General features: G+C 43.4%; 1 protein-coding gene across 6 annotated transcripts in view; it reads left to right on the top strand.

The window, feature by feature from the left end:
• The window catches only part of PTCH1 (patched 1), a 70,629-nt gene that overhangs the window by 23,648 nt on the left and 25,010 nt on the right, over nt 1-21,971 (top strand). For 4 of the 6 annotated variants that reach the window (XM_027550194.1, XM_027550196.1, XM_027550198.1 and 1 more), the window contains 11 exons: nt 4,891-5,080; nt 8,107-8,176; nt 8,270-8,361; nt 10,072-10,270; nt 10,560-10,681; nt 11,488-11,635; nt 12,457-12,588; nt 13,014-13,169; nt 13,841-13,939; nt 14,438-14,563; nt 20,224-20,342. In XM_027550194.1, coding sequence (XP_027405995.1) covers nt 4,891-5,080; nt 8,107-8,176; nt 8,270-8,361; nt 10,072-10,270; nt 10,560-10,681; nt 11,488-11,635; nt 12,457-12,588; nt 13,014-13,169; nt 13,841-13,939; nt 14,438-14,563; nt 20,224-20,342 — 1,453 coding nt within the window. Of the gene's footprint in view, nt 1-4,890; nt 5,081-8,106; nt 8,177-8,269; nt 8,362-8,948; nt 9,278-10,071; nt 10,271-10,559; nt 10,682-11,487; nt 11,636-12,456; nt 12,589-13,013; nt 13,170-13,840; nt 13,940-14,437; nt 14,564-20,223; nt 20,343-21,971 lie in introns of those variants that run through there. The other 2 variants (XM_027550195.1, XM_027550199.1) reach the window with 2 other exon arrangements.

The following is a 21,971-nucleotide window of genomic DNA, read 5'->3' as shown; positions in this document are numbered from 1 at the left end:
GAAAAATGAAATGGTAGACTTTGTAGGTCAGGATGCCCTCATCACTCTGCTCCTCTAAGACAGCCCCTCTGGGGACCACAGGAAAATGGGGCCTGTTCACTGCTGCCCTTGGAGTCCTATGGAAAAAAAACTATCTCCTTGATGGTGGTAAAAAATCTGAGAGGTAACATTGCTGTCCTTTAAATAAAGATAGCAATCATTCGTCCTGTGTAATTCTAAAAGCTCTATTGGTGGTCTGGTATGTGGAATTGGGCACTCCTGAACTCGTGTCCTCGGCTGGTGCACAGAAGCCCCGAGGTTTGCAGGGCAGTTGGTTAAAGGTTGACTTCACCTTTGCTGTCAGCTGGGAACCTTGGGCAAGTCACCCAAACTCTGCAGCTGTGTTTCCTACTCTGTAAAGATGGGTGACAATATATGCCCTTCAGTAGACAGAGTAATTAATGGAGGTCTGCTCAGCTCCTGGTTAAGGGTTTGGGAAACTCCACCTAACTGTCAGTCTTCGCACCATCCTGTGAGGTCAGTAGTGCCATTTTTACCCCACATTACAGAGAAGGTTACTGAGACTCAACTATATCCCAAACCAGCTCCTCAAGTGGCAAGGCTGGGACTCAGAACCCAGGTCTTCTGATCTCTGTTCCTATTGCCTATCCATCTACCTTGCTCCAGCTTGATGGGGTGGGTAGCACTAAGCAGAAAAGAAATGGCAGCCTGCTCCAGCATTCTTGCCTGGGAAATCCCATGGACAGAGGAGCCTGGCAGGCTACAGTCCATGGGGTCACAAAGAGTCAGACACAACTTAGCAACTAAGCATAGCACAGCACTAAGCAAAATGTTTAAAGATAAGTAAATAATGAGTGTTGAAGGGCTTTGCAAATGGAAAGCACCACACGCATAAATTTTATTTTGTGTCCCAGGATCCTCAGTATCAGTTTTCCTGAGTCTTGTTCAAAAAGCTCAGTTGTTATTTTGTTGCTTTGTCTGTTGAGTTTAGGAGAAGGAAAAATTATGAGAGGACTTCAGACTATGATAGAGGTGCATAATATTCTTGCATTGAGTTTATTTTTAATTCAGGTGCCTATCAAGTAGCTTTCGTATTTTTCTCTTTTTGTCGCATGGGAATCTTAATTTTATATGTTCTTTGCAGAAGGATTAAGAAATAGAGATAAACCCCCCCCAAAGGGAAGCAGGTAAACATTATTCATAAACCACCACATTGTAATAACCATGTTTACATGGTTGTATCCCCACATATGGGTCATTCTGCTCAGTAGTCAAAAATGACTATGCAGTATTGCACAAGTATGAGATTATTTTTTAAGTAATAATGAAGGACTTTGACCTTGACGATGGTAAAGAGAAGGGAGCAAAACATTTCCCCCATACCACACCTGTAATTTCAGTCACCTGAAATGGCTTCCTGAGACCACAGCTTCACACTTGTGCATGCTGATGAAGATGGTAAGACAAGGAACATCTCGGACACCGTCACTGAGCTGTGATTTTAGGATAGGCATTTGCTAGAGCAGCAAAAGTCAGTAAGTCCATAAAACTGCCCTGTCCAAAGGGGTTTCTGTTTCTGGTAGCTTCTTCCAGAGTGCCTTGACTGAATACTAATGTAAGACCATATGAATGCTGTGTGGTTTATGACACAGGTTCACCCGAGAAGGAGCTCAGTCTACCAGTGCAGCCAAGTGAGTGATTAGGTCATGGTCTCACCAAGCTCCAGCCACTCTTGCCTTCTTTCTCTCCCTGCGGCAAGGCAAACCTGAGGACTTTGTGATTGCTGGTTCTTCTGGCCAGAATGCTGTTCCCCCAGCTCTTCCACATCAACATCAGCATTTCTTCCTTCTAGGTCTTCCCTGCAACTCCATCTGAATTGGCCCTTCCCCTGCTCTCCACCACCCAATAACTCACATGGCATTACCATCTTGATTTCCTCCTTGGTACTTGTCATGCCATGAAGCTACCACATCGGTTTGCTTGTGTACTGCCTGTTTGCTTCACTGGCCAGAGAGCCTCTTGGAATTGTCTTAGCCACCACACACCCCAGTGTGTAGCACATAGCACTTGACCCCTCAAATGCTTACTGGCTGAATGATTTATGGTACAACTGTTTATCAAAGCAAGTGGGTATCAACTAAACTTTTAAAAAAGTTACTGAATAGTTTTTCAAAAACATTCATGTTTGTTTGTGTAAGATGAAGTATTAAGTAAAATATGGTCACATGATATGGAAAAATAATTTAACAGTACTCGAAAGTAGGACATAGCATAGCCGGTTGAGAAAACTTTAGAATTCAGAGTCCTTCACCTCTAGTTGGTAAATCTGCCAGTGATAATAGTCTTGGTTAAAACTGGTTGTCACGTTAACAAAATACTCATATTTATCACTAGAGCAAAGAGGTGGACAAGCAAAAGGTTTTTAAGCCTATAGATATGACAAATACACCCCTTTATTAAAATGTAGGTGTTAAATATACATCTTAAAAATTCTGAGAAGATGATGTTATATAATTCCTATCTTGCAGGAAATAGCGTCATTTCTGAAACCAACTGTGATAAATGATCCACTATGAGGTTGGTCTAGAAGAGTTTTAAGTTCTTAGCAGCATGACTCTTGCATTTGATTTTTATTTTCGTGTGCACTCCTCTCGGGCATCACCGTATTGGTTATAGTTACAGGCAGCTTCTTGGCTGGGGTGATGGAGGTGGGGGGAAGTGGAATGTCTGTGGTCCTGCTTTGATGTTGTTTGTTTTTATTGCGTGGTTTTAACTCAGGTGACATTTTAAGCTTCAGTAAAGGTAAAGCAAGTACTACAACTTTGTAAACAGAATGAGAAATCATGTACTATGCCAGTGTTTAAGGAGGCAGGTAGAAATATAAATGATTGATATGTGTGGGGCATTGATGTCTTATGTCCAGAGAAAAGGAAGGGACTGAGCTTACTTTTTTTCAAAAAGGCTATTTGGAGCTCCTTGGTGTGCAACTCTGTGGTTTTCTGAAGTGACCTCTAGACTAGTAATTGGCTTTTTTTTTTTTTTTTTGGCCTCAAACAGCTTTTCTATCTCTGGAGAACGTGGATTGAGTGCAATTTAGTTCACTAGCTAATTGGTTGAAATAATGCATAGATTCCTGCCAGAAGGAGCTAGACCCTGCCTGCAGGCAGCTTTAGTGGAGGATCCTGAGAAGGCCTGTGGTGTTATGTAAATTCTTCCTCTATTGCAAGTTGTTTCCTAGGTTTTCCTATGGTCTTTAACTTTGCATTGATTGCTAGGGCCTCAATAATTCCCTGGGCATTTATCAAAATTTTCTACAGCATCTAAATAGTTTTTATAGCCAACTGATTACTTTTCTGTCTCTTCCCCTCCCTCTCTCTCCGCCTCTCTTCTCCCAGCCACCCCTTTCCACTTAACCTCCCCTCCCCCTTCCTCTTCTCTCTCGAACACACACATAGTATGTTCAACCTCACCTCACAGAGTTCTGCGGTGGCCTTGGCCATCTGCGTGAACCTGCACAGATGACCCTGCCAGTCTGCAAATCTGGACTGGTGTTCCTAATGAGGGCATTATTTGCTTTTTATCCTGCTCTCTTGTTTATAAAATATGCCAAGAGAACTAAACAACCCGCTGTTCCCAGTACTTATTTAGTTGCTCAAACCAAATGTTTATGTCCTTGAATACTAAACTTGAAAAGGGATTTCTCCTCATGGGAAAACTGAGGTGATCCCTGAGGGTTCTTTCTGAAAGATAGCTGAAGGCCTGCTTTTCAGTAAACATTCAGCGTACAGTGCCTGTAGGAACTGGAGTGTGTGGGTGCTCCAGGATTCTCTTATGTTTGCTGCCCCTGTGGGTCTTCCCTCAAAGCCCTTACTTACCCATGTTGAATCAAAGCAGCCTCTTCGGCGCTTCTTCTCACAGCGCCCACCCATGCCCATGGCCCATCTGCGCACACAGCCCCATGGGGAAGTGAGACTCCCTGCCATATGTTGCAGCATCCTGAGCTTGGCATGTTCTAAAGCCCTAATTGAAGTATAACCTAGGACCTGAGGAAGAAGACAAACAGTTTTTAGTAACAGCGTTACTTTGCTTTGTTGTGCTGGCTTTTCTCATGCCCAGCCATGGCTGCCTGCTGGAGATTCTGGGGCGGGGGTTCAGACTTACTAGGGAAGCTTCCAGAACACAGGCAGCCCACCCCCAGGTGACTCAGAACCTGACACCTGTACTTTCTGTATGCTGAACACGTGAGTCTGAGAGAGCAGGTTCCAGGGCCTCCCAAGACAGCCATGGCGAATCCATGTGGTTCCCCTCAAGTGGGATTTCCCCTTGTGCATCTGACATGAATCACATTATTTATTTTCTCCTGGCAAGTTTTGTGCTAAATACACATTTGCCACCTTTCCTTATTTCTTTTTCCAACAAGGAGAAACATTTCCTTGTTACCTTTGCCAGATTATTTAGGAGAAGAGTGTAAATTGAAGCCATTTATCTTGAAATGCACTGCAGGGCCACATTGTTTATACAAGTGAAAGAAATTGTAACAGGGGTATTTGGTCTGGTCTGCAAGGAAAAGGTGTCTCAAGTTTTCCTTCCCCCTCCCCCTTATACATATGGTGTATTAGTTAGAAGGTGCACAAAGCACGCATGCATTCGGTTTGCGTATGTGACCGGCAGGACCATTGTTAATAGGTTTAGTGAGTATTTTTTATATGTTTGTTATTGGTAGAGTTAACATTGCCAATCATAATAAAGTGAATGTTACTCCTCTAACATCAGCCATAGATCTTCATGACCAGAGCTCATTTATCACGTACCCTGCTCCTTTTAATGAGATAATGGAATGTGAATTTGGGGATTTTGCTGTTCTAATTGAAACCTCTACGTGTTTACCAGTTGGTGGACGAGTAAGTCGTGAATTAAATTATACTCGCCAGAAGATTGGAGAAGAGGCTATGTTTAATCCTCAACTCATGATTCAGACCCCCAAGGAAGAAGGTGCTAATGTCCTGACCACAGAAGCGCTCCGACAGCACCTGGACTCGGCGCTCCAGGCCAGCCGGGTCCATGTATACATGTATAACAGGTAAGGTGGTGGGGAGGGCGTGCTGGCTTCAGACGCCTTTGTTGTAGGCAATGAAGTTGCTCTGGAAATACACCTGGAGTGGTAGTTAGTTCAGGTAGTTTTCCAGTGAAATGATTTTTAAAGTCTTGATTTGTCTCTAGAGTTTAGTTAACATATGAATTACATTACTTTACAATGTATTTTCAGTAAGTATCTTGGCACTCTACCCAAATGAGTATGGTCCTTCAAACAGTCATTTGGGTGGCTGCCTGCCCATTCCAAAGATGTTTCACTATTTTAGATATTTCTGAACCAGTTACATTTTTGTCAATTCACAAAGAATAAGAAAGAAGTTACTTACTTCTCATTACTTTGTATTCAGTACAGTTGTTAACAATTGGTGTGTGTTACCAAAAACAACAACCAAAAAATAGTTTGAACTCCTGTGGTGAATTCCTGGGGACAGGTAGGCAGAGTAAGGTGGATTAACACACCTTTGCAAAATACTACCCTTCAACTTCGTAGCTGATTTAGCAATGCTGTAGATGTAGTAAAAGCATAGGAAGTTCTGGAATGAAACCACTGGTCGTTTTTCTTACCTATCTAAACAGAGTGTAGGGACTACATCCTATCGATTCTTATACCCCAACACTTGGATCAGAGTGTAGGGACCACATCTTATCCATTCTTGTACCTCAGCACTTAGATGGGAGCAGGCACTTGGAGTTGCTTGACTGACTAACTGCTTGGATTGCTGAATTTAAACTGAATCTTCTCCTAGAACTGAAAATACCGCTGGGTTGGCATTTAACTAACTTTATCCTCTCCCCCCTCCCCCGCCACCCCCATCATCAGACACCTCTAAACTGAGTGCTTGGCAAGTAGTTTTTCACAGGAGAGGAGAGGACGCAGCAGGGTAGGTACATTCATTGTCCAGAGAGAATGAAGGGTGGAGGGTAAAACCAAAATCTGTACTTGTCCCTCCTACTGTAACCTCCAAGTTCCATGGTCGTCATTGGATTGACTCTAAAACCCCATGCCGCTGGAGATCAAGTCCTCAGGCCCCAGTGCAGGACAAGTCATCTATCTTTGGCATACCTTTGTTTCCTCATCTGTGAACTAAGTTTGTGATCATGGGTGCGTTCTTCTTCTCAGGAGGTTACCAGAAGAAGATCAGGTGCGTGGACGTCTGGAAGGGCTCTGGAAAAGGGAAGGAGGGGTTTTAGTGCTGTTGTCAGGCAGACTTGGCCTGAGAGCCCATCTTCACTCTTCTCAGCACAGCCCTCTCAGTCTGTAAGGAGTGCTGTCGGGGAAGCAAGCCCCCAGTGCAGTTTTGCAGAATTTGCAAGTGGAGGCCCATAAAGAACCTGGAAATGGGTGTCCCAGGGCTGCTGTAAGCATGCCCAGTGCATTCCTAACAAAACGGGACCCTGCCTTAAGAGGGCTTGTCCCTTACGCACTTAAGGAGAAGGTGGGAGCATCTGTACGATGAAATTACCATCTTACACAACACTGGAACCAGAGAACTTTTATGCATTGACCTGAACTTTAAAGAACACCTCGGTCAACCCATTTCATTTTTTTTTTTTAGGTGAAAAAACTAGATTTGATTAATTAAAGCATCTGTCCTAGTTCAAATAGTTGTCAAATAGTAGTGCCAGGTTTCAAACCCTTCTGACTCTAAGCCCAGTGGATTTTTTGAAGCATAGCTATGCCCTTCTCAAGCAAGTGTAAGTAAGAGTTAGTTGATAAGTGATGTTGAGAACCTCCTAGTGCTAGATAGTATGTGTTGTGCTGTATGGAATTAAAATGTAAGTATATGTACAGATGGATGAGTGGTGGGTGAGTTGGGCCCAGCTCTCAGGAGCTGACAGCCTATAGTTAGGCAGAGGAAAGACAATACAGAGAAGCAGGTACAAAGCAAACACAGGCAGTTTCTCCTACAGGTGCTCGTGTCAACAAGGAGAGCACTGTTCTGGGTTTCAAGAGAAAGGGGTCACTTTCAATGGGACTGATCAAAGAAAGCTTAGCAGAAAGGTGACATTTCAGCGAGGCACTGAGATATGTGGCACTGGGACATATGGGAAGTTTCCATAAGGAAGAGGGCAAAGTCCAGAATGTCCTTTTGGGTAACTGGTACAAGACAGAAAAAGGAGCCCAAAGGAATAGAGCAGTCTAGACAGAGTTTTATATATGTTTTTCTTTACTTGGAATTCTCATCCTTACCCTTTCCTAGTTTTCTCTTTTTTCGAATTGGACTTATTTCCCTAATACACTTGGGAAGAAGGTCTGGGTTTATTTAGCACTCTTTTAGGGATAACAAAACTCTATAATAATAGACAGATGATAGTTAATAGAGGTAATTGTTGATCAGTATATTTAATATAATTTCTATAGGACAAGAATAGAAGAATGTAAAGTGGGAAAGCAATCTACCTGGAAATATTGTTTACATTTGTGGTTAAGAGGAGAAACATTAATTTTGAACACTGTTAATAAGGACATTACCTACCAATAAAAAAGTAGTATTTTCTCCACCTCAGTATATGTTAATACATTTTCAGTTCAGTTGCTCAGTTGTGTCCAACTCTCTACGACACCATGGACTGCAGCATGACAGGCTTCTCTGTCCATCATCTACTTCCGGAGCTTGCTCATCCAATCGATGAACTTCACTAATTTAGTCCCCATCTATTTTGATTTTCTGATAATTCAGCTCTGAATTATCTGCCCTAAAGTTGTTTAATGTATGTGGAAAAGCAGGTTAATGGTGTAAACAAGATTATTGGGAGAACACTTAAGAAAACAAGACTTTTCAAGTACTTTGGTAGCATTCATTTACATAAACACCCCACATGTTAATTACAGTTGTGTATTATCTATTCATTAAAGTAAGCTTGTTGAATCTGTTTGGGAAAGCTCTGCTCATTTTGACAGATACTGAAAAGTGATCAAAATTGGAGTTCTTTCTGTACATTCTGTAGTTCTGATTTTGCACAGATTTCCTTTATTACAAGAAGTATTTGTCTCTGCTTTTTATTTTATAGGCAGTGGAAATTGGAACATTTGTGTTATAAATCTGGAGAACTTATCACAGAAACAGGTTACATGGATCAGGTATATACTTTCTTTTTGTTTGCAAAAAATTCTCAAATAGCCCAGTAGTATACGTTAGCATAATGCATGGCCTGTTCTTTTCAACTTTGACAGATAATAGAGTATCTTTACCCTTGTTTAATTATTACACCTTTGGACTGCTTCTGGGAAGGGGCGAAGTTACAGTCTGGGACGGCATACCTACTGTAAGTGTGTGATCTTATTTTCTGATCTCTGTGATTTCTAAACCCTATAATCTTTCTCATGTTACTTTATCATTGCTTATTCTATTTTAGTTTTGAACAAAAAATAAAAACATTGAAATTCCATGTGCATGTTTTGAGTGAATAGCTGGGGGAGAGGGCAGAATGTTTTTCCTCTTTTCAAAAAAAGTTCTGTAGGCATCATTAAAGTTCATTCACTTTTACCAGCCTATTTATATGCAAATAAAATGCAAATTATTTCAGAGTATGTGTGATTTTTAACTCTTTAAAATGTTTGCAGTTTTGCAGACCTAGCATTTACATAGGTTTAGCTTATTTTTTAAGGAGAGAATTTATTAGTGGGTTCATGTTAAAGGTTAAGATCTTCCTGTTAAGTGAAATGCTAACCTTTCTTTGGATCACATTAATGACATTTAAGAGAGAAACCTACTATCTTTGAAGGCCATGGTAAGGGAGGCTTCACAGTTTAGCAGTTGAATATTATGTATACCACATCATTTAAGGAATAATTGTTAATTAATGTAGACATTTTCAGTTAATTATGCAAGAGTTAGTGCTTGGGTTATTGTTTCTCTTCTAGCTTGCACATATCTGCAAAAGCAATTTGCAGTGGCCATACCCTGACCTTCAGTGTACAGTTTTAGATGGGAAATAAGGGGTTTTATGTTTTCTGGTTGGGAGATTCTGAATAATGACTTCAGCCTGGTTGAGCAGCTACAGTGTGGTTTGAACCACATAACAGGCAGCCAAAAGCCTTTCTGGTCTGTCAACAGCACAAATTCAAAAGTGAGTGTGGAGGGAAGTGTCCTTCATGGCGGTGATGGCAGAGGCAGCAGGGGTCTTGTGGGGTTGACTGCTGGGCTGTCAGAGAACACTCATAAGTATGGGATTATTAAAGGTAATGGAGATCAAATATTTTTATTGATGACATTTACAAAGCATTTATTAGGCTGGCAAGTGCTAATTTGACTTTGTGATTTCCTCCCCACATTCCCTCCCCCCTTAATTTTGGGTCTTAGTCTTCTGCTTCAGAGCACCCATTTGGCTAATTTTGTTTTTAGGTATTAAATATCCTGTATAAGCAAGTAAAGATTCTTTAATGTTTTTGTTAATTTATAAGCTTTCTGCATGCCATGTCCATTCATGAATTATTTTCCTGATATAGGTTTGCATATAGGCATACTGGAAAGGAGGATTCTCTGGTAGCTTAGCTGGTAAAGCATCCACCTGCAATGCAAGAGACCCCGGTTCAATTCCTGGGTTGGGAAATTCACCTGGAAAGGGGATAGGCCACCCACTCCAGTGTTCTTGGGCTTCCCTGGTGGCTCCGCCCATAAAGAATCCACCTGCAGTGCGAGATACTGGGTTCCATCCCTGGCTTGGGAAGATCCCCTGGAGGAGGGCATGGCAACCCACTCCAGTATTCTTGCCTGGAGAATCTGCATAGACAAAGGAGCCTGGAGGGCTGCAGTCCATAGGATCACAAAGAGTTGGACACGACTGAGTAACTAAGCACAGCATAGCAGCATACTGAAAAGGAGCATTTCATTTTTGTTCCAGGGTCCCAGAATTATAGTTGTATCCCCCCCAAAGCATCATACAATCCAGATGTAATCTGGATTCAGTCTGGTTATTTTACTCAGGGCTTAGATGCCTCTTTTTCATTGTCTCACCTCCTAATTTCTTTCACAGAGGTAAGCCTCCTTTGCAGTGGACAAACTTTGACCCTTTGGAATTCCTAGAAGAGTTAAAGAAAATAAACTATCAAGTGGACAGCTGGGAGGAAATGCTGAATAAGGCTGAAGTTGGTCATGGTTACATGGACCGGCCCTGCCTCAATCCAGCTGATCCAGACTGTCCCGCCACAGCCCCCAACAAAAATGCAACCAAAGTAAGTACAGCCATTGCATTCTCCTCAGGAGAGGAAGGGAGAAAAACTGGATATTTGCCCCCATTTTTAGTTCTCTTGTTTTTAAGATTTTGCTCTCAACTTTTTTGGTCTGTGGAACTAGGTTTGTTTAAAGAGCTAAATTTTGCTGTAAGATTTGCCATACGCCTCTCATTAGCCTTGTTATTAATGTTCTCACTGAAACAAACAAGCCCTTAATGCACTGGATTTTAACAAGGCATGTGACCTGCCTACTAATTCCTGTAATTATGTGGCTGTCTTTTTATTTTAGCCTCTTGATATGGCCCTTGTTTTGAATGGTGGGTGTCATGGATTATCCAGAAAGTATATGCACTGGCAGGAGGAACTGATTGTGGGTGGCACAGTCAAGAACAGCACTGGGAAGCTTGTCAGGTAATCCACCACCAAGCCGCCTATTCTCTGTCCTCTCCTCAGAAACCACTTCTCTTCTGACATCTGCAAGTGTGTTTGTATTAATTCTTAACTGTTATCCTAGCTAGCTGTCTGGTGTATTCGAATATTAGAAAATATTAGTGACCAGACCAGCTCAAAAATCACCTTCTGGGGAACTTTTCAAAAACAGGTTTCTGATTTTCATCAAGACCATAGTGAGTGATTGTAGAGTTTTAGAAGATCTACCTACTACGTAGAAAATTGGGGAGAATATAAAGTAGGCAAGAGGGATTGGTCGTACCATGTGGAGTTAAGTGATACGAGCTGAACTCTGTCACAGACTGTTAAAAGGAAAGACCAACAACTGACGGCTAGATGAGAATTATCCTCTGTGCACTTGTGGACTCTGCTCCGTCAAGTGTCAGGCACTCCGTCTGAGATTTCTCCCTCGAGAGAGCTGTCGTCTGGGGTTTCTGCACAAGCAAGCATGCAACGCTGAGCCCAGCATATCTGGTCAAGCTATCTACTCCCCTACCCTTCCTGTTGCGTTGGATAGAAACTGAGAAAGGAAATTGCCTATTAATTTAATTTGGGGGTATATCTGTAAAAGGTTTGTAAGGTTACACCTTTAATATGGTACATCAATCTATTAAATAAAATAACCATCCAGGTCCCATTTTAATGGAAACATGTGCTCACGTAGGACAGGATGGCTGTGGTGAGTCAAGGGTGCTGGGTGGGGATTTTGCACAGTGAGAGCTGCTCCCTGGGGATGCTCATGTTGTGGCTTTTCCACCCCGTCACAGTGCCCATGCTCTGCAGACCATGTTTCAGTTAATGACTCCCAAGCAAATGTATGAACACTTCAAGGGTTATGAGTATGTCTCGCACATCAACTGGAACGAGGACAAGGCAGCAGCCATCCTGGAGGCTTGGCAAAGGACGTACGTGGAGGTAAATGGCTGGTGTTCTGATGCCCTTTGAATCTTAGTACAGACCCTTTAGTTACTGAGTACTTCCTTTTCATGTTTTTAAAACATTGTTTACACTCGCATTTATTTTCATAGTAGATTGTAATTCTGGGAATCTGGTGGGATGAGACCTTTTTCCTTTTCTCTACTGAAAATCTTCCTAACTGGGTGATGCTAATTCTAACTGCAATGCCCTGAAACATTGTGAGGAACCAGTTGTGAACCCCAGAGCTGAAGCATAACAGAGTTTAAAAAAACACTTGGTTAGCAAGAAAAGGTATCTGGAAAACATTAGCAAGGCATAGAATCTGTTCACAGCTGCAGTCCCCTTGGTTAGGTCATGTGACAGGAGCTGGCCTTTGTTTCCCAAGCAGTGACCTCCACTGAGCTGCATGTGACCTTTTAAAAGTGGCCAGCAAATGAAAGGGGGCGGGAGGAGTGCCCATAAGAATGAGTTGTTTTGGATTAGTGGGGAACTGATGGACCCGCAGATCAGTTGTGGAGTTATGGAGAGGAGAATAGCAGTCTTAGATGCAGAGTAAATAGAGCTCTCAGAGTGAACTTCAATTACAGAGCTTACTGCAGCTCCACGTTCTCACTTGATTAGCAATAGCCTTCAGTGTCTTGGGCCCAGGTCATTTCATATTAATCCAAGTCCAAATACCAATCGTGTAGAACTCTTTTTAAGGCATCCAAAAGTAGTGGGGGTTAGGCAAAGGGGACATGTCACTTGAAGTCCGTGCTCTTGAAGCTCATTGCAGCTTAAATCCCATCTGGGAATTTGTCCTTGCATTGTGACCACAGGTGGTTCATCAGAGTGTTGCTCAGAACTCCACTCAGAAGGTGCTTTCCTTTACCACGACGACCCTGGATGACATCCTCAAGTCCTTCTCTGATGTCAGCGTCATCCGAGTGGCCAGCGGCTATTTACTGATGGTAACAAAACAGTCAGTTCACTTCTTCAGGGGAGGAGGGGGTTGGTTTTGTTTTTCAGTTTCTACCTCTTCATGACTGCCCCTGCTTTTTAACTGCTCTTAACACACACGTGCATCCAAGACAGTGAGAGCTCAGCTTCATAACGGTTTAAAAAGTGGTCATGTAAAGCATTTAGTACCATTTGCGGTTGCCCATCTTTGACTTGTACCATTTCGTGTGATGTCTGTAATGTAAATTTTCGTTGTTGTTGGGATGTAATAAGTTCTACCTTTTGATTTGGGGTGATGGGTGGGGGAAAACATTAGAATCTCTACACATTCTAATGTTTGGCTTTTGTTTTGTGTCTCCCCCTCCCTCTCCCCACCCTCCGATCCCCCGTCATTCCCTCACCTCCCCCGCCCCTGCCCCAACTGTTCTGCTCGCAGCTTGCCTATGCCTGTTTAACCATGCTGCGCTGGGACTGCTCCAGGTCCCAGGGTGCCGTGGGGCTGGCTGGCGTCCTGTTGGTTGCGCTGTCAGTGGCTGCAGGATTGGGCCTGTGCTCGCTGATCGGGATTTCCTTTAACGCTGCAACAACTCAGGTACCAAAGGAGCCATCCATCCGCTGTTGTTGACAAACGCCCCTCTCCAGGCTTGGCCTAGTCGGCCTCCTGTGTGTCCGTGTCACCTCAAGGGTCTTCCAGTCCTTTTTCGCTTGGATGCCCCATTCCTCAGAGAGTGCTGTCTCTCAATGGACCACTTGACAGTGGGCAGGTCCGAATGGGCTTGTTGATTAGTCAGAGATGCCTCATTTATTAGTAGAATTTATATCATGCATTCGAGCAGTGGGTCTTAATCTTGAATGTGCATTAGCATCACCTGGAGGGCTTGTGCAACCTAATTGCTGGGCCCCATCGCCAGAGTTTCTAATGCAGCCCATCTAGGGTGGGGGCAGCTAGCCAGCTCCTATCAGTGCTGGTCTAGGGCTCACGCTCTGAGAACCACTGCTTTAAATGAGTTAGATTCTGTTTCATTTATAACTTAAAAAAATTATTATACATGGAACTTAGGAATGTACAAGATCTACTGTGAGCTACAACTTCTACATATGGGGATTTAACTATCAGATAAAAGTAGATTTTTCACATGAGTTCATGAAAGCTGTCCATTGGGCAACTGTTAGGGGTGCTGGTGGCAATGTTTTAAATAGCTTTAGGATTCCCAGAGTTGGCCCTCATTTGTCTAATGTCACTGTGCTGTGTTTCCACTGCAGGTTTTGCCGTTTCTCGCTCTTGGTGTTGGTGTGGATGATGTCTTTCTTCTGGCGCATGCATTTAGTGAAACGGGACAGAATAAAAGAATTCCTTTTGAGGTAATACAAAAACAAAAGAAGAAAGTGTTGAGGAAAGCAGAAATCCCTCTGTGTTCCTTGAGTGTTTGTCCTTTCCCTTTTCTCAGTCTGGCCCAGTAACTATTTTAGTCCCAAGTCAGAAGATACATTACTGCCTGTAAATAAGTAAGTTATAAGAATCTTAGGACACTTGTTCCAGTACGCACATTTGTCTTTTTGAGTTTTTTGGTCACCTTATTCTCATTTCTCCTTGCCCCTTTTTAATCATATTAAAAATTTACTTAAATCATTATCTTGCAGCGTTGTGCTTTGGGTAGAAATGACCATGAACAACATGTGCCTATAGATAGGTTTTCAGTGTTGGTGTTAGAGAGAAAGGCAGAAATGTCCCCTCACATAAGCATTGTAAAATACTAGTTCTCTTGTTTTGCCACTTATTTTGAATTGTTAATTGTTCAGACAACATGTGGTCTGAGGCCCCACCTTGCAGCTCCCAGCACTGTGGTTTCTCTTTCTCAGGACAGGACCGGGGAGTGCCTCAAGCGCACGGGAGCCAGTGTGGCCCTCACCTCCATCAGCAACGTCACAGCCTTCTTCATGGCCGCGTTGATCCCAATTCCCGCTCTGCGGGCGTTCTCCCTGCAGGTGCGTCTCCAGGGACCGGGTCTGTGAGCACTGCTCACAGTGAGCCTCCCACGTCTCCTTTTCTCCACTGATGTGCTTACGGTTCTACCACCATGAAGTAAAGAAGCAGGCCAGTGTTTGGGGCTCTGTCTTCCGGGGTGGATGCTTCTTTAAACAGTGATGCTGGCACTCCCTGTGAGACAAAGTTCTAGGGTTCTTTCTTTTCCTTTCAAGCCCTGTAGCTCCAAAGCCCTGAGGCCTGGGCATCCTCATAACCTACTGCCTTAGGGATGCGCCCTTTTCTTTAGAGTTAAACAAAATGGTACCAGGCCACTCTGTGGGATGCCTAGAAACCCCTGCTCCAGATGAACAGGAGCCCTTGGATTGGTCCCTGGTGCGGCCAGTTCTTAATCACCCCTGCTTCTAAATTCTGTGCTCGACTGCCCTCCCCTGCTGGCCACCCTCTCTTGATTTCCCTGAATGAAAGTGGAGAAAGTATTAGTCACTAAGACGTGTTTTACTCTTTGTGACCCTGTGGACTGTAGCCCGCCAGCTCCTCTGTCCATGGGATTCTCCAAGCAAGAAAACTGGAGTGAGTAGCCATGCTTTCTTCCAGGAGATCTTCCTGACCCAGGGATTGAACCCGGGTCTCCTCCTCCATTGTGGGCAGATTCTTTACCTTCTGAGCCACCAGGAAAGCCCTGATTTCCCTAAAGCAACCCCCAACACAAAGCCACTGCACAAAGCAGACTCACTGACATGGGATGAGGTTGCAGTATAGCCCAGGCTAGGCAAGAACCTAAAACTGATCATGAGATACTTCAGCAGGTGAGGAGATACTGGCCAGTCTCTGCCTGGGGGAGTTCCTTGGTCCCTTGTTTGCTACCTTTCCTTCCTTGGATAACCCCACAGTCTCTCCTGGTCCCTCTTCTCTTTCCTTTTGGTTCCCTACGCCATTCTTAAGCTGCCCCAAAAAACTCAGAATTCCTCTCCCTTTCTTATGCAAGTTTGTCCCTCTTTGTTCTGCTCCTTCCAAACCAGGCCCTTTCACACCTAGAGGCCTCTGAGATATTGTGCCAAGGAGCCAGCTGAGTTGTAAGAATGAAGAGTTCCCTCAACTGGGGATGCAGCTATAGTATGGGCATTGCTCTTCAGCTGCTTGAAACTCATGGGACATCCTGAAATTGGTCAACACAGCAGATAAAGAAGGCTACTTGACCAGTTTGTGACATGGTCTTCCTCAAGGATATTATTGAGGTTTTGTGAATTAAATTCAAATTTCAAAGCTTCAACTGTTGTCCCAGAAAGATTAAAGAAACAGTGACTTTCCTTTCTCTCTGTGTCTTACAATGCAGTAGTAACTCATGAGATGGCCAGGTTTTTAAAAGAAACATTTTATTGCCACTTTTTAAACTTTTGTTAACATCCATCCAGCTTTATTCATGCTGCTTTGCTCCTTTTAATGACCAAAAGGTTCTAAGGATTGTGACCAGGAGAAGAAATTGACAAATCATAGATTAGGTTTATATTTATATTTTTATTAACACACTCAGCTCTTTCTAAACCTTCCAATGTGAATCTTTTTTCACTAATCACCTATATAAGCCTAAGCAACTAGTGATCTTACTAGCTGTGGACACTACACTTGTTTAACATTTGGTGTAAAATTTTGTACCCATCACTCTGACCACCAGAACCCCCAAAAGAGAAATACTGAAAAAGGTTAAGTTTTTATTATAAATATATAAAAAATATAGAAGTAGTGAGTGAGTAAATGAACAAAGTTAAATCTGAAAGTGGGACCAGAATTCAAGGAAAATGAAAATACATCTAACTGCTCAGTAATACGAAAGGTAAATAACAGATGCCCACTAATTATTAGTATTTTTTGGTACAGCTGAAGTTGTAGGACGCCTTTTGCACAGGTGTACATGTGTGCACCACCCGTTGATAGCCTGCTCTTGTATACAGCAGATCCTGGCCCTGAGAAACTGCTCTAGAGTCTTTTAACAGTGGGCCCTCCCTCTTGCCTCTGTCCTTCTCTGCCTGCCTTTTCCCTCGCTGTTCTGGCTGCCTCACACTCCTTCTTTTCTTCTTGTCCCTCTCTCTCATTTTCTCCTGTTCTCTCTCAGTACAAACTGATGATTCATCAAGGCATACTCTCCTTTAATGATATCCTATGGTGTGGTGGTCTGAAAAGCTACATGAGTTTTCCTTACGTCTTTTAGAAAATCCAGTTCGCTAAGTTCTCCTAAGGTAAGCACCTTACTGAGATGAATTGAATGCTGTTGGTTTTGCACTTCTATTCCAGGGTACTGGAGTATCTAGAAAACTGCATCTGCAGCTTCTAGGAATCTTCATTTATTAAAAAATGGCCTCCTGTGATACTGGTTCATTCTCTGTAAAAAAAAAAAAAAAGATGGAAAATGTAAGGAAAAAAAGCATGCCATGATTTTTGCAGTAGCCATCAGACATTTTATGCTTGGTTCCCTTTAAAATGTATTGACATTTGAAATTGACCATTATATAATTTATCTTTCCTTTAGTAACCATGTTAAGTTGAAACTTTGGTTATTCATTTGTATTTGTATATTCAGGATGCTATAGGTTAAGCATATGTCTAAAGGGACATATACAAAACAGTTTTGTCCAGTAATAAACCGACATTTAGAATTTTTCCCTGTCAAGTTTTTTCAATTGTGTAACCTTGTCAAAATAAATAGATTTTTTTCCCCAAAGAAACCTCTTTGTCAGTCTTTACCATCTGTCCAAATGCCACCTCTATACCAGAAAGCAGTGGCACTGTCTATAATTCTTTGAGAACCAATGCCGTGCACCAGGGTTTTGCTGGTAACTGAATGGTATTTGTTCTTCAATGAAAACTCCCGAAACGGGATGCCTTATTGTTCCAGATGGTAAGAGGGTTTAGATGAGGGCCCCTCTAGGCAGGCCAGTTCCTCTCTGCTCTGCAAGTGTCTCAGTGGGGCTACCCATAGATGCTTTGCAGGGGAATGGGACGTTTCCTTTAGGCACAGCAATGAGAATTGATTGATGGTATAAAATCATCCCCTGAAAAGCTGGTATAAAATCAGCTTTTCGGATTTACCTAAAATTTCTTAAACTGCTCTTTGCTCTAGTGGTGACACTCCTCTTACTGAGAAATTCTTGCTGTTTGTTTTTACCATTTTGGTGCTCTTTAGAGGATATTGGAGTTCTACAACTTTCTTATCAGAAAATACCCTACTTGTATATTTAATAAGCTGTTGGACAATAAGTTGAGATGGGAGACTGCCTTGGGTTTCTTCTTTCATTGTTCCATTTCCACCACAAAGAGACCAAGCAAGATGCCCATCAAATTTCTTGGATGGATGAGGGCTGGTATCAGATACATCCCCCATCCACTGCAGAAAGCATCAGTGCTGTTCTGGCCACAACATCTAGGCCACCTGTATACATGTTCGTGTATATGAAGTTTTTTCACAGTCTCTGCTCCCATCCCGAGGAACTTCTATTCAAAATGAGATGCCCAGAGTTTCTTATTGTATTATACTCCTGATCTAAGCATGACTGTAATAAAAAGAGAAGCTGAAAGGATCCAACCCCCAAGGCTGAGGTTTCCTGGAAAACCCTTGAGAACCAGGCCCATTCTCCCCTCTGTTCTGATTGGTCAGGAATCCTACCTGTGCTACCCCCCCGCCACCCCCTCTCCCACCGGTCACCATTGTCTGTCCCCTGACACAGACACATCAAGCCTGAGTCTGAGTCCGATTTACTGGGAACCTCAGGTAGGTGGCCTTCCTCTGCACCACTGGTCTTTATTAGGTAACAGGGATGACAGCAGGGCTAATGTCGCCTCCTGGTTGCAGCAGGAATCAGATGGATGCTATGTAACTTAGCTACCTGACCTCCCATCACTCCTGCCCCTTTCTCTAACTCTTAACAGAATTTTAAACTTAGCAGTGCTTCATAGCTCCTAAACTCAGACACCACCTACTGAATTTCCTCCACACATCCTTCCTCCCTGGTTTTCCCAAAACCCTTTTTTGTAGTCTCCATCTCCCAAGAAACCTTTCTTGACCATCCTCCCCACCCCCATGTGTACCCCCAACTTCTTGTTCCCCCTCCTCTGAGCCACTCTGGAACTCTGGCCTGCTTTTATTACTACATTTATCAGCCTAAACTGTAATTTGTTTCTAGCTGTGTCTTTCCTTGAGAACGGGACTTTTGTCTTATTTATCTTTGTGTCTTCCATATCTAATATGGAGCCCTGACTTTTTAAATTATTTGCCTGTTAGATTAATCCTCTAGTCAAAATAGTGAGTTGCTTGTAACATATTATTGGACAGATCTTTAAAATACCTTATCACAGTGGCCGGTTAACATGTTTCATATATTTTGAGTTGAAGAGTTTTCAAGGCAGATTAAAAAGAGAGGGATTGGGTCATTTTTAGGAGACTCTTGGTTATTTTTTGGTTTTATAGACTGCTGCTACTAAGTCACTTCAGTTGTGTCCAACTCTGTGTGACCCCACAGACGGCAGCCCACCAGGCTCCGCCATCCCTGGGATTCTCCAGGCAAGAACACTGGAGTGGGTTGCTAGACTGGACAGAGTATTAATCATTGAAAAGCATCTCTCCAAAACTTGGGCTTGCATTTCACCTCAAGCATAAATTCAAAAATTACTATCCAAAGACATTTGCGAAGTTTTCTGATAGTGTTTCATACCACTTATAATCAAGTTTTCTTTTCTCACCCTGAGACATTTACCCAGTTTGAGATGGTTTTACAACTAAGCAGTTCTTTGAAAAACCTCGTAAGAGGTTTTATTTTTCAAGCAAATTTCTGATGATTTCTTGGTTGCTTAGCATTCCACTCACATTTTTTCATCGTGCTCCTTCTTTCCATGCCTTTGTGAATGGGAGAGACTTTCAACTGTCCTCTGTTGACTTTCCCCTATTAACAGCCCAATTGTATAATTTTTACTAGGTCAGCAGGAGACTTGCCAAAGCACTACAGAATCGAGCCCCATGTTTATTCTAGGTTATGGAGTGACTTTTGAATCTGTACTTATTTATTCTGCGTGCTAGAGTCACACACAGGAATTTCTGCTTAACTCTCCTTGACCTTTTATGTTACTGTGCTCACACATACCCCCAGGCTACTCCAGAGGCTATTTGGAATGTGCCTATTAAAAACCTCAGGGGATGTGTTTGAAATTTTATTTCATGTTTTAAAGGTGACATTTTGATATACTCGATCCACTTTATATATAAAATTTCCAAGTGTAAAACCAGGGCTGCGTGAACTCTTAGGAACATTCTAGGAGGAAAATGTTTCTTTTTGTCTTAAAGTAAAATAACAAGTATTTTCTTTGTTCTGCCTTTGTCAGTTTGGTTTGGTTAGGTTGCTAGAAGATGTTAGTTTAGTTTAGTTCCTGTGTTTGTACCCCATGAACTCATGGAATTATTAGAGATGGAAAGGATCAAAATGATGAGTCCCTCCTATTACAGTCAAATGGTCTGTCAAAGTGATAAGAAATTCCAGCATCTATTTTGGGTTTAAATACCTCAGTAACAAAGTAAAAGAAGGATGTTGTTTAAAGCATCTTTATTTTTTCAAAGCAGTCCTCTGACTGGGAGGAGATGTGTTAGTGACCTCCACATTTTTTTTTTTTCTCCCAGGCGGCTGTAGTAGTGGTGTTCAATTTTGCTATGGTTCTGCTGATTTTTCCTGCAATTCTCAGCATGGATTTGTATCGACGTGAGGACAGGAGATTGGATATTTTCTGCTGTTTCACAAGGTACATTTTCTGTCTTCTGTCGCCTTTATTTGTTGGGAACATAGTGGTAATGTTTAGAGAACTTTTTAGTCTGTGCACTTGGAAGGGAGTGTAGTTAACAGTGTGCTGGACACAGGGGAGATGATAGACAGAGGGTGCTTCCTCAGGGGGACGTCAGAGTCACGGTGTAGTTAACAGTGTGCTGGACACAGGGGAGATGATAGACAGAGGGTGCTTCCTCAGGGGGACGTCAGAGTCACGGTGTAGTTAACAGTGTGCTGGACACAGGGGAGATGATAGACAGAGGGTGCTTCCTCAGGGGGACGTCAGAGTCACGGTGTAGTTAACAGTGTGCTGGACACAGGGGAGATGATAGACAGAGGGTGCTTCCTCAGGGGGACGTCAGAGTCACGGTGTAGTTAACAGTGTGCTGGACACGGGAGATGATAGACAGAGGGTGCTTCCTCAGGGGGACGTCAGAGTCACGGTGTAGTTAACAGTGTGCTGGACACAGGGGAGATGATAGACAGAGGGTGCTTCCTCAGGGGGACGTCAGAGTCACGGTGTAGTTAACAGTGTGCTGGACACGGGAGATGATAGACAGAGGGTGCTTCCTCAGGGGGACGTCAGAGTCACGGTGTAGTTAACAGTGTGCTGGACACAGGGGAGATGATATACAGAGGATGCTTCCTCAGGGGGACGTCAGAGTCACGGTGTAGTTAACAGTGTGCTGGACACGGGAGATGACAGACAGAGGATGCTTCCTCAGGAGGACGTCAGAGTCACGGTGTAGTTAACAGTGTGCTGGACACAGGGGAGATGATAGACAGAGGGTGCTTCCTCAGGGGGACGTCAGAGTCACGGTGTAGTTAACAGTGTGCTGGACACGGGAGATGATAGACAGAGGGTGCTTCCTCGGGAGGACGTCAGAGTCACGGTGTAGTTAACAGTGTGCTAGACACAGGGGAGATGATAGACAGAGGGTGCTTCCTCAGGGGGACGTCAGAGTCACGGTGTAGTTAACAGTGTGCTGGACACGGGAGATGATAGACAGAGGGTGCTTCCTCGGGAGGACGTCAGAGTCACGGTGTAGTTAACAGTGTGCTGGACACAGGGGAGATGATAGACAGAGGGTGCTTCCTCAGGAGGACGTCAGAGTCATGGTGTAGTTAACAGTGTGCTGGACACGGGAGATGATAGACAGAGGATGCTTCCTCAGGGGGACGTCAGAGTCATGGTGTAGTTAACAGTGTGCTGGACACAGGGGAGATGATATACAGAGGATGCTTCCTCGGGGACGTCAGAGTCACAGTGTAGTTAACAGTGTGCTGGACACGGGAGATGATAGACAGAGGGTGCTTCCTCGGGAGGACGTCTGAGTCACGGTGTAGTTAACAGTGTGCTGGACACAGGGGAGATGATAGACAGAGGGTGCTTCCTCAGGAGGACGTCAGAGTCACGGTGTAGTTAACAGTGTGCTGGACACAGGGGAGATGATAGACAGAGGGTGCTTCCTCAGGAGGACGTCAGAGTCACGGGGTCTCTCCCCTCCCTCGAGCATCCTCAACAGCCCCGAGGTTGTGATACAGTGGTCATTGTTTATCACACACCAGTGTTGCTGATCATTGGGAGTGGGTTGTATCCCTATGG

The sequence above is a fragment of the Bos indicus x Bos taurus genome, chromosome 8 (genome assembly GCF_003369695.1).
Source record: "Bos indicus x Bos taurus breed Angus x Brahman F1 hybrid chromosome 8, Bos_hybrid_MaternalHap_v2.0, whole genome shotgun sequence".
Taxonomy (NCBI): domain Eukaryota; kingdom Metazoa; phylum Chordata; class Mammalia; order Artiodactyla; family Bovidae; genus Bos; species Bos indicus x Bos taurus.
The sequence above is the reverse complement of the archived record's forward strand: the minus strand, read 5'-3'. Positions and strand labels throughout refer to the sequence as shown.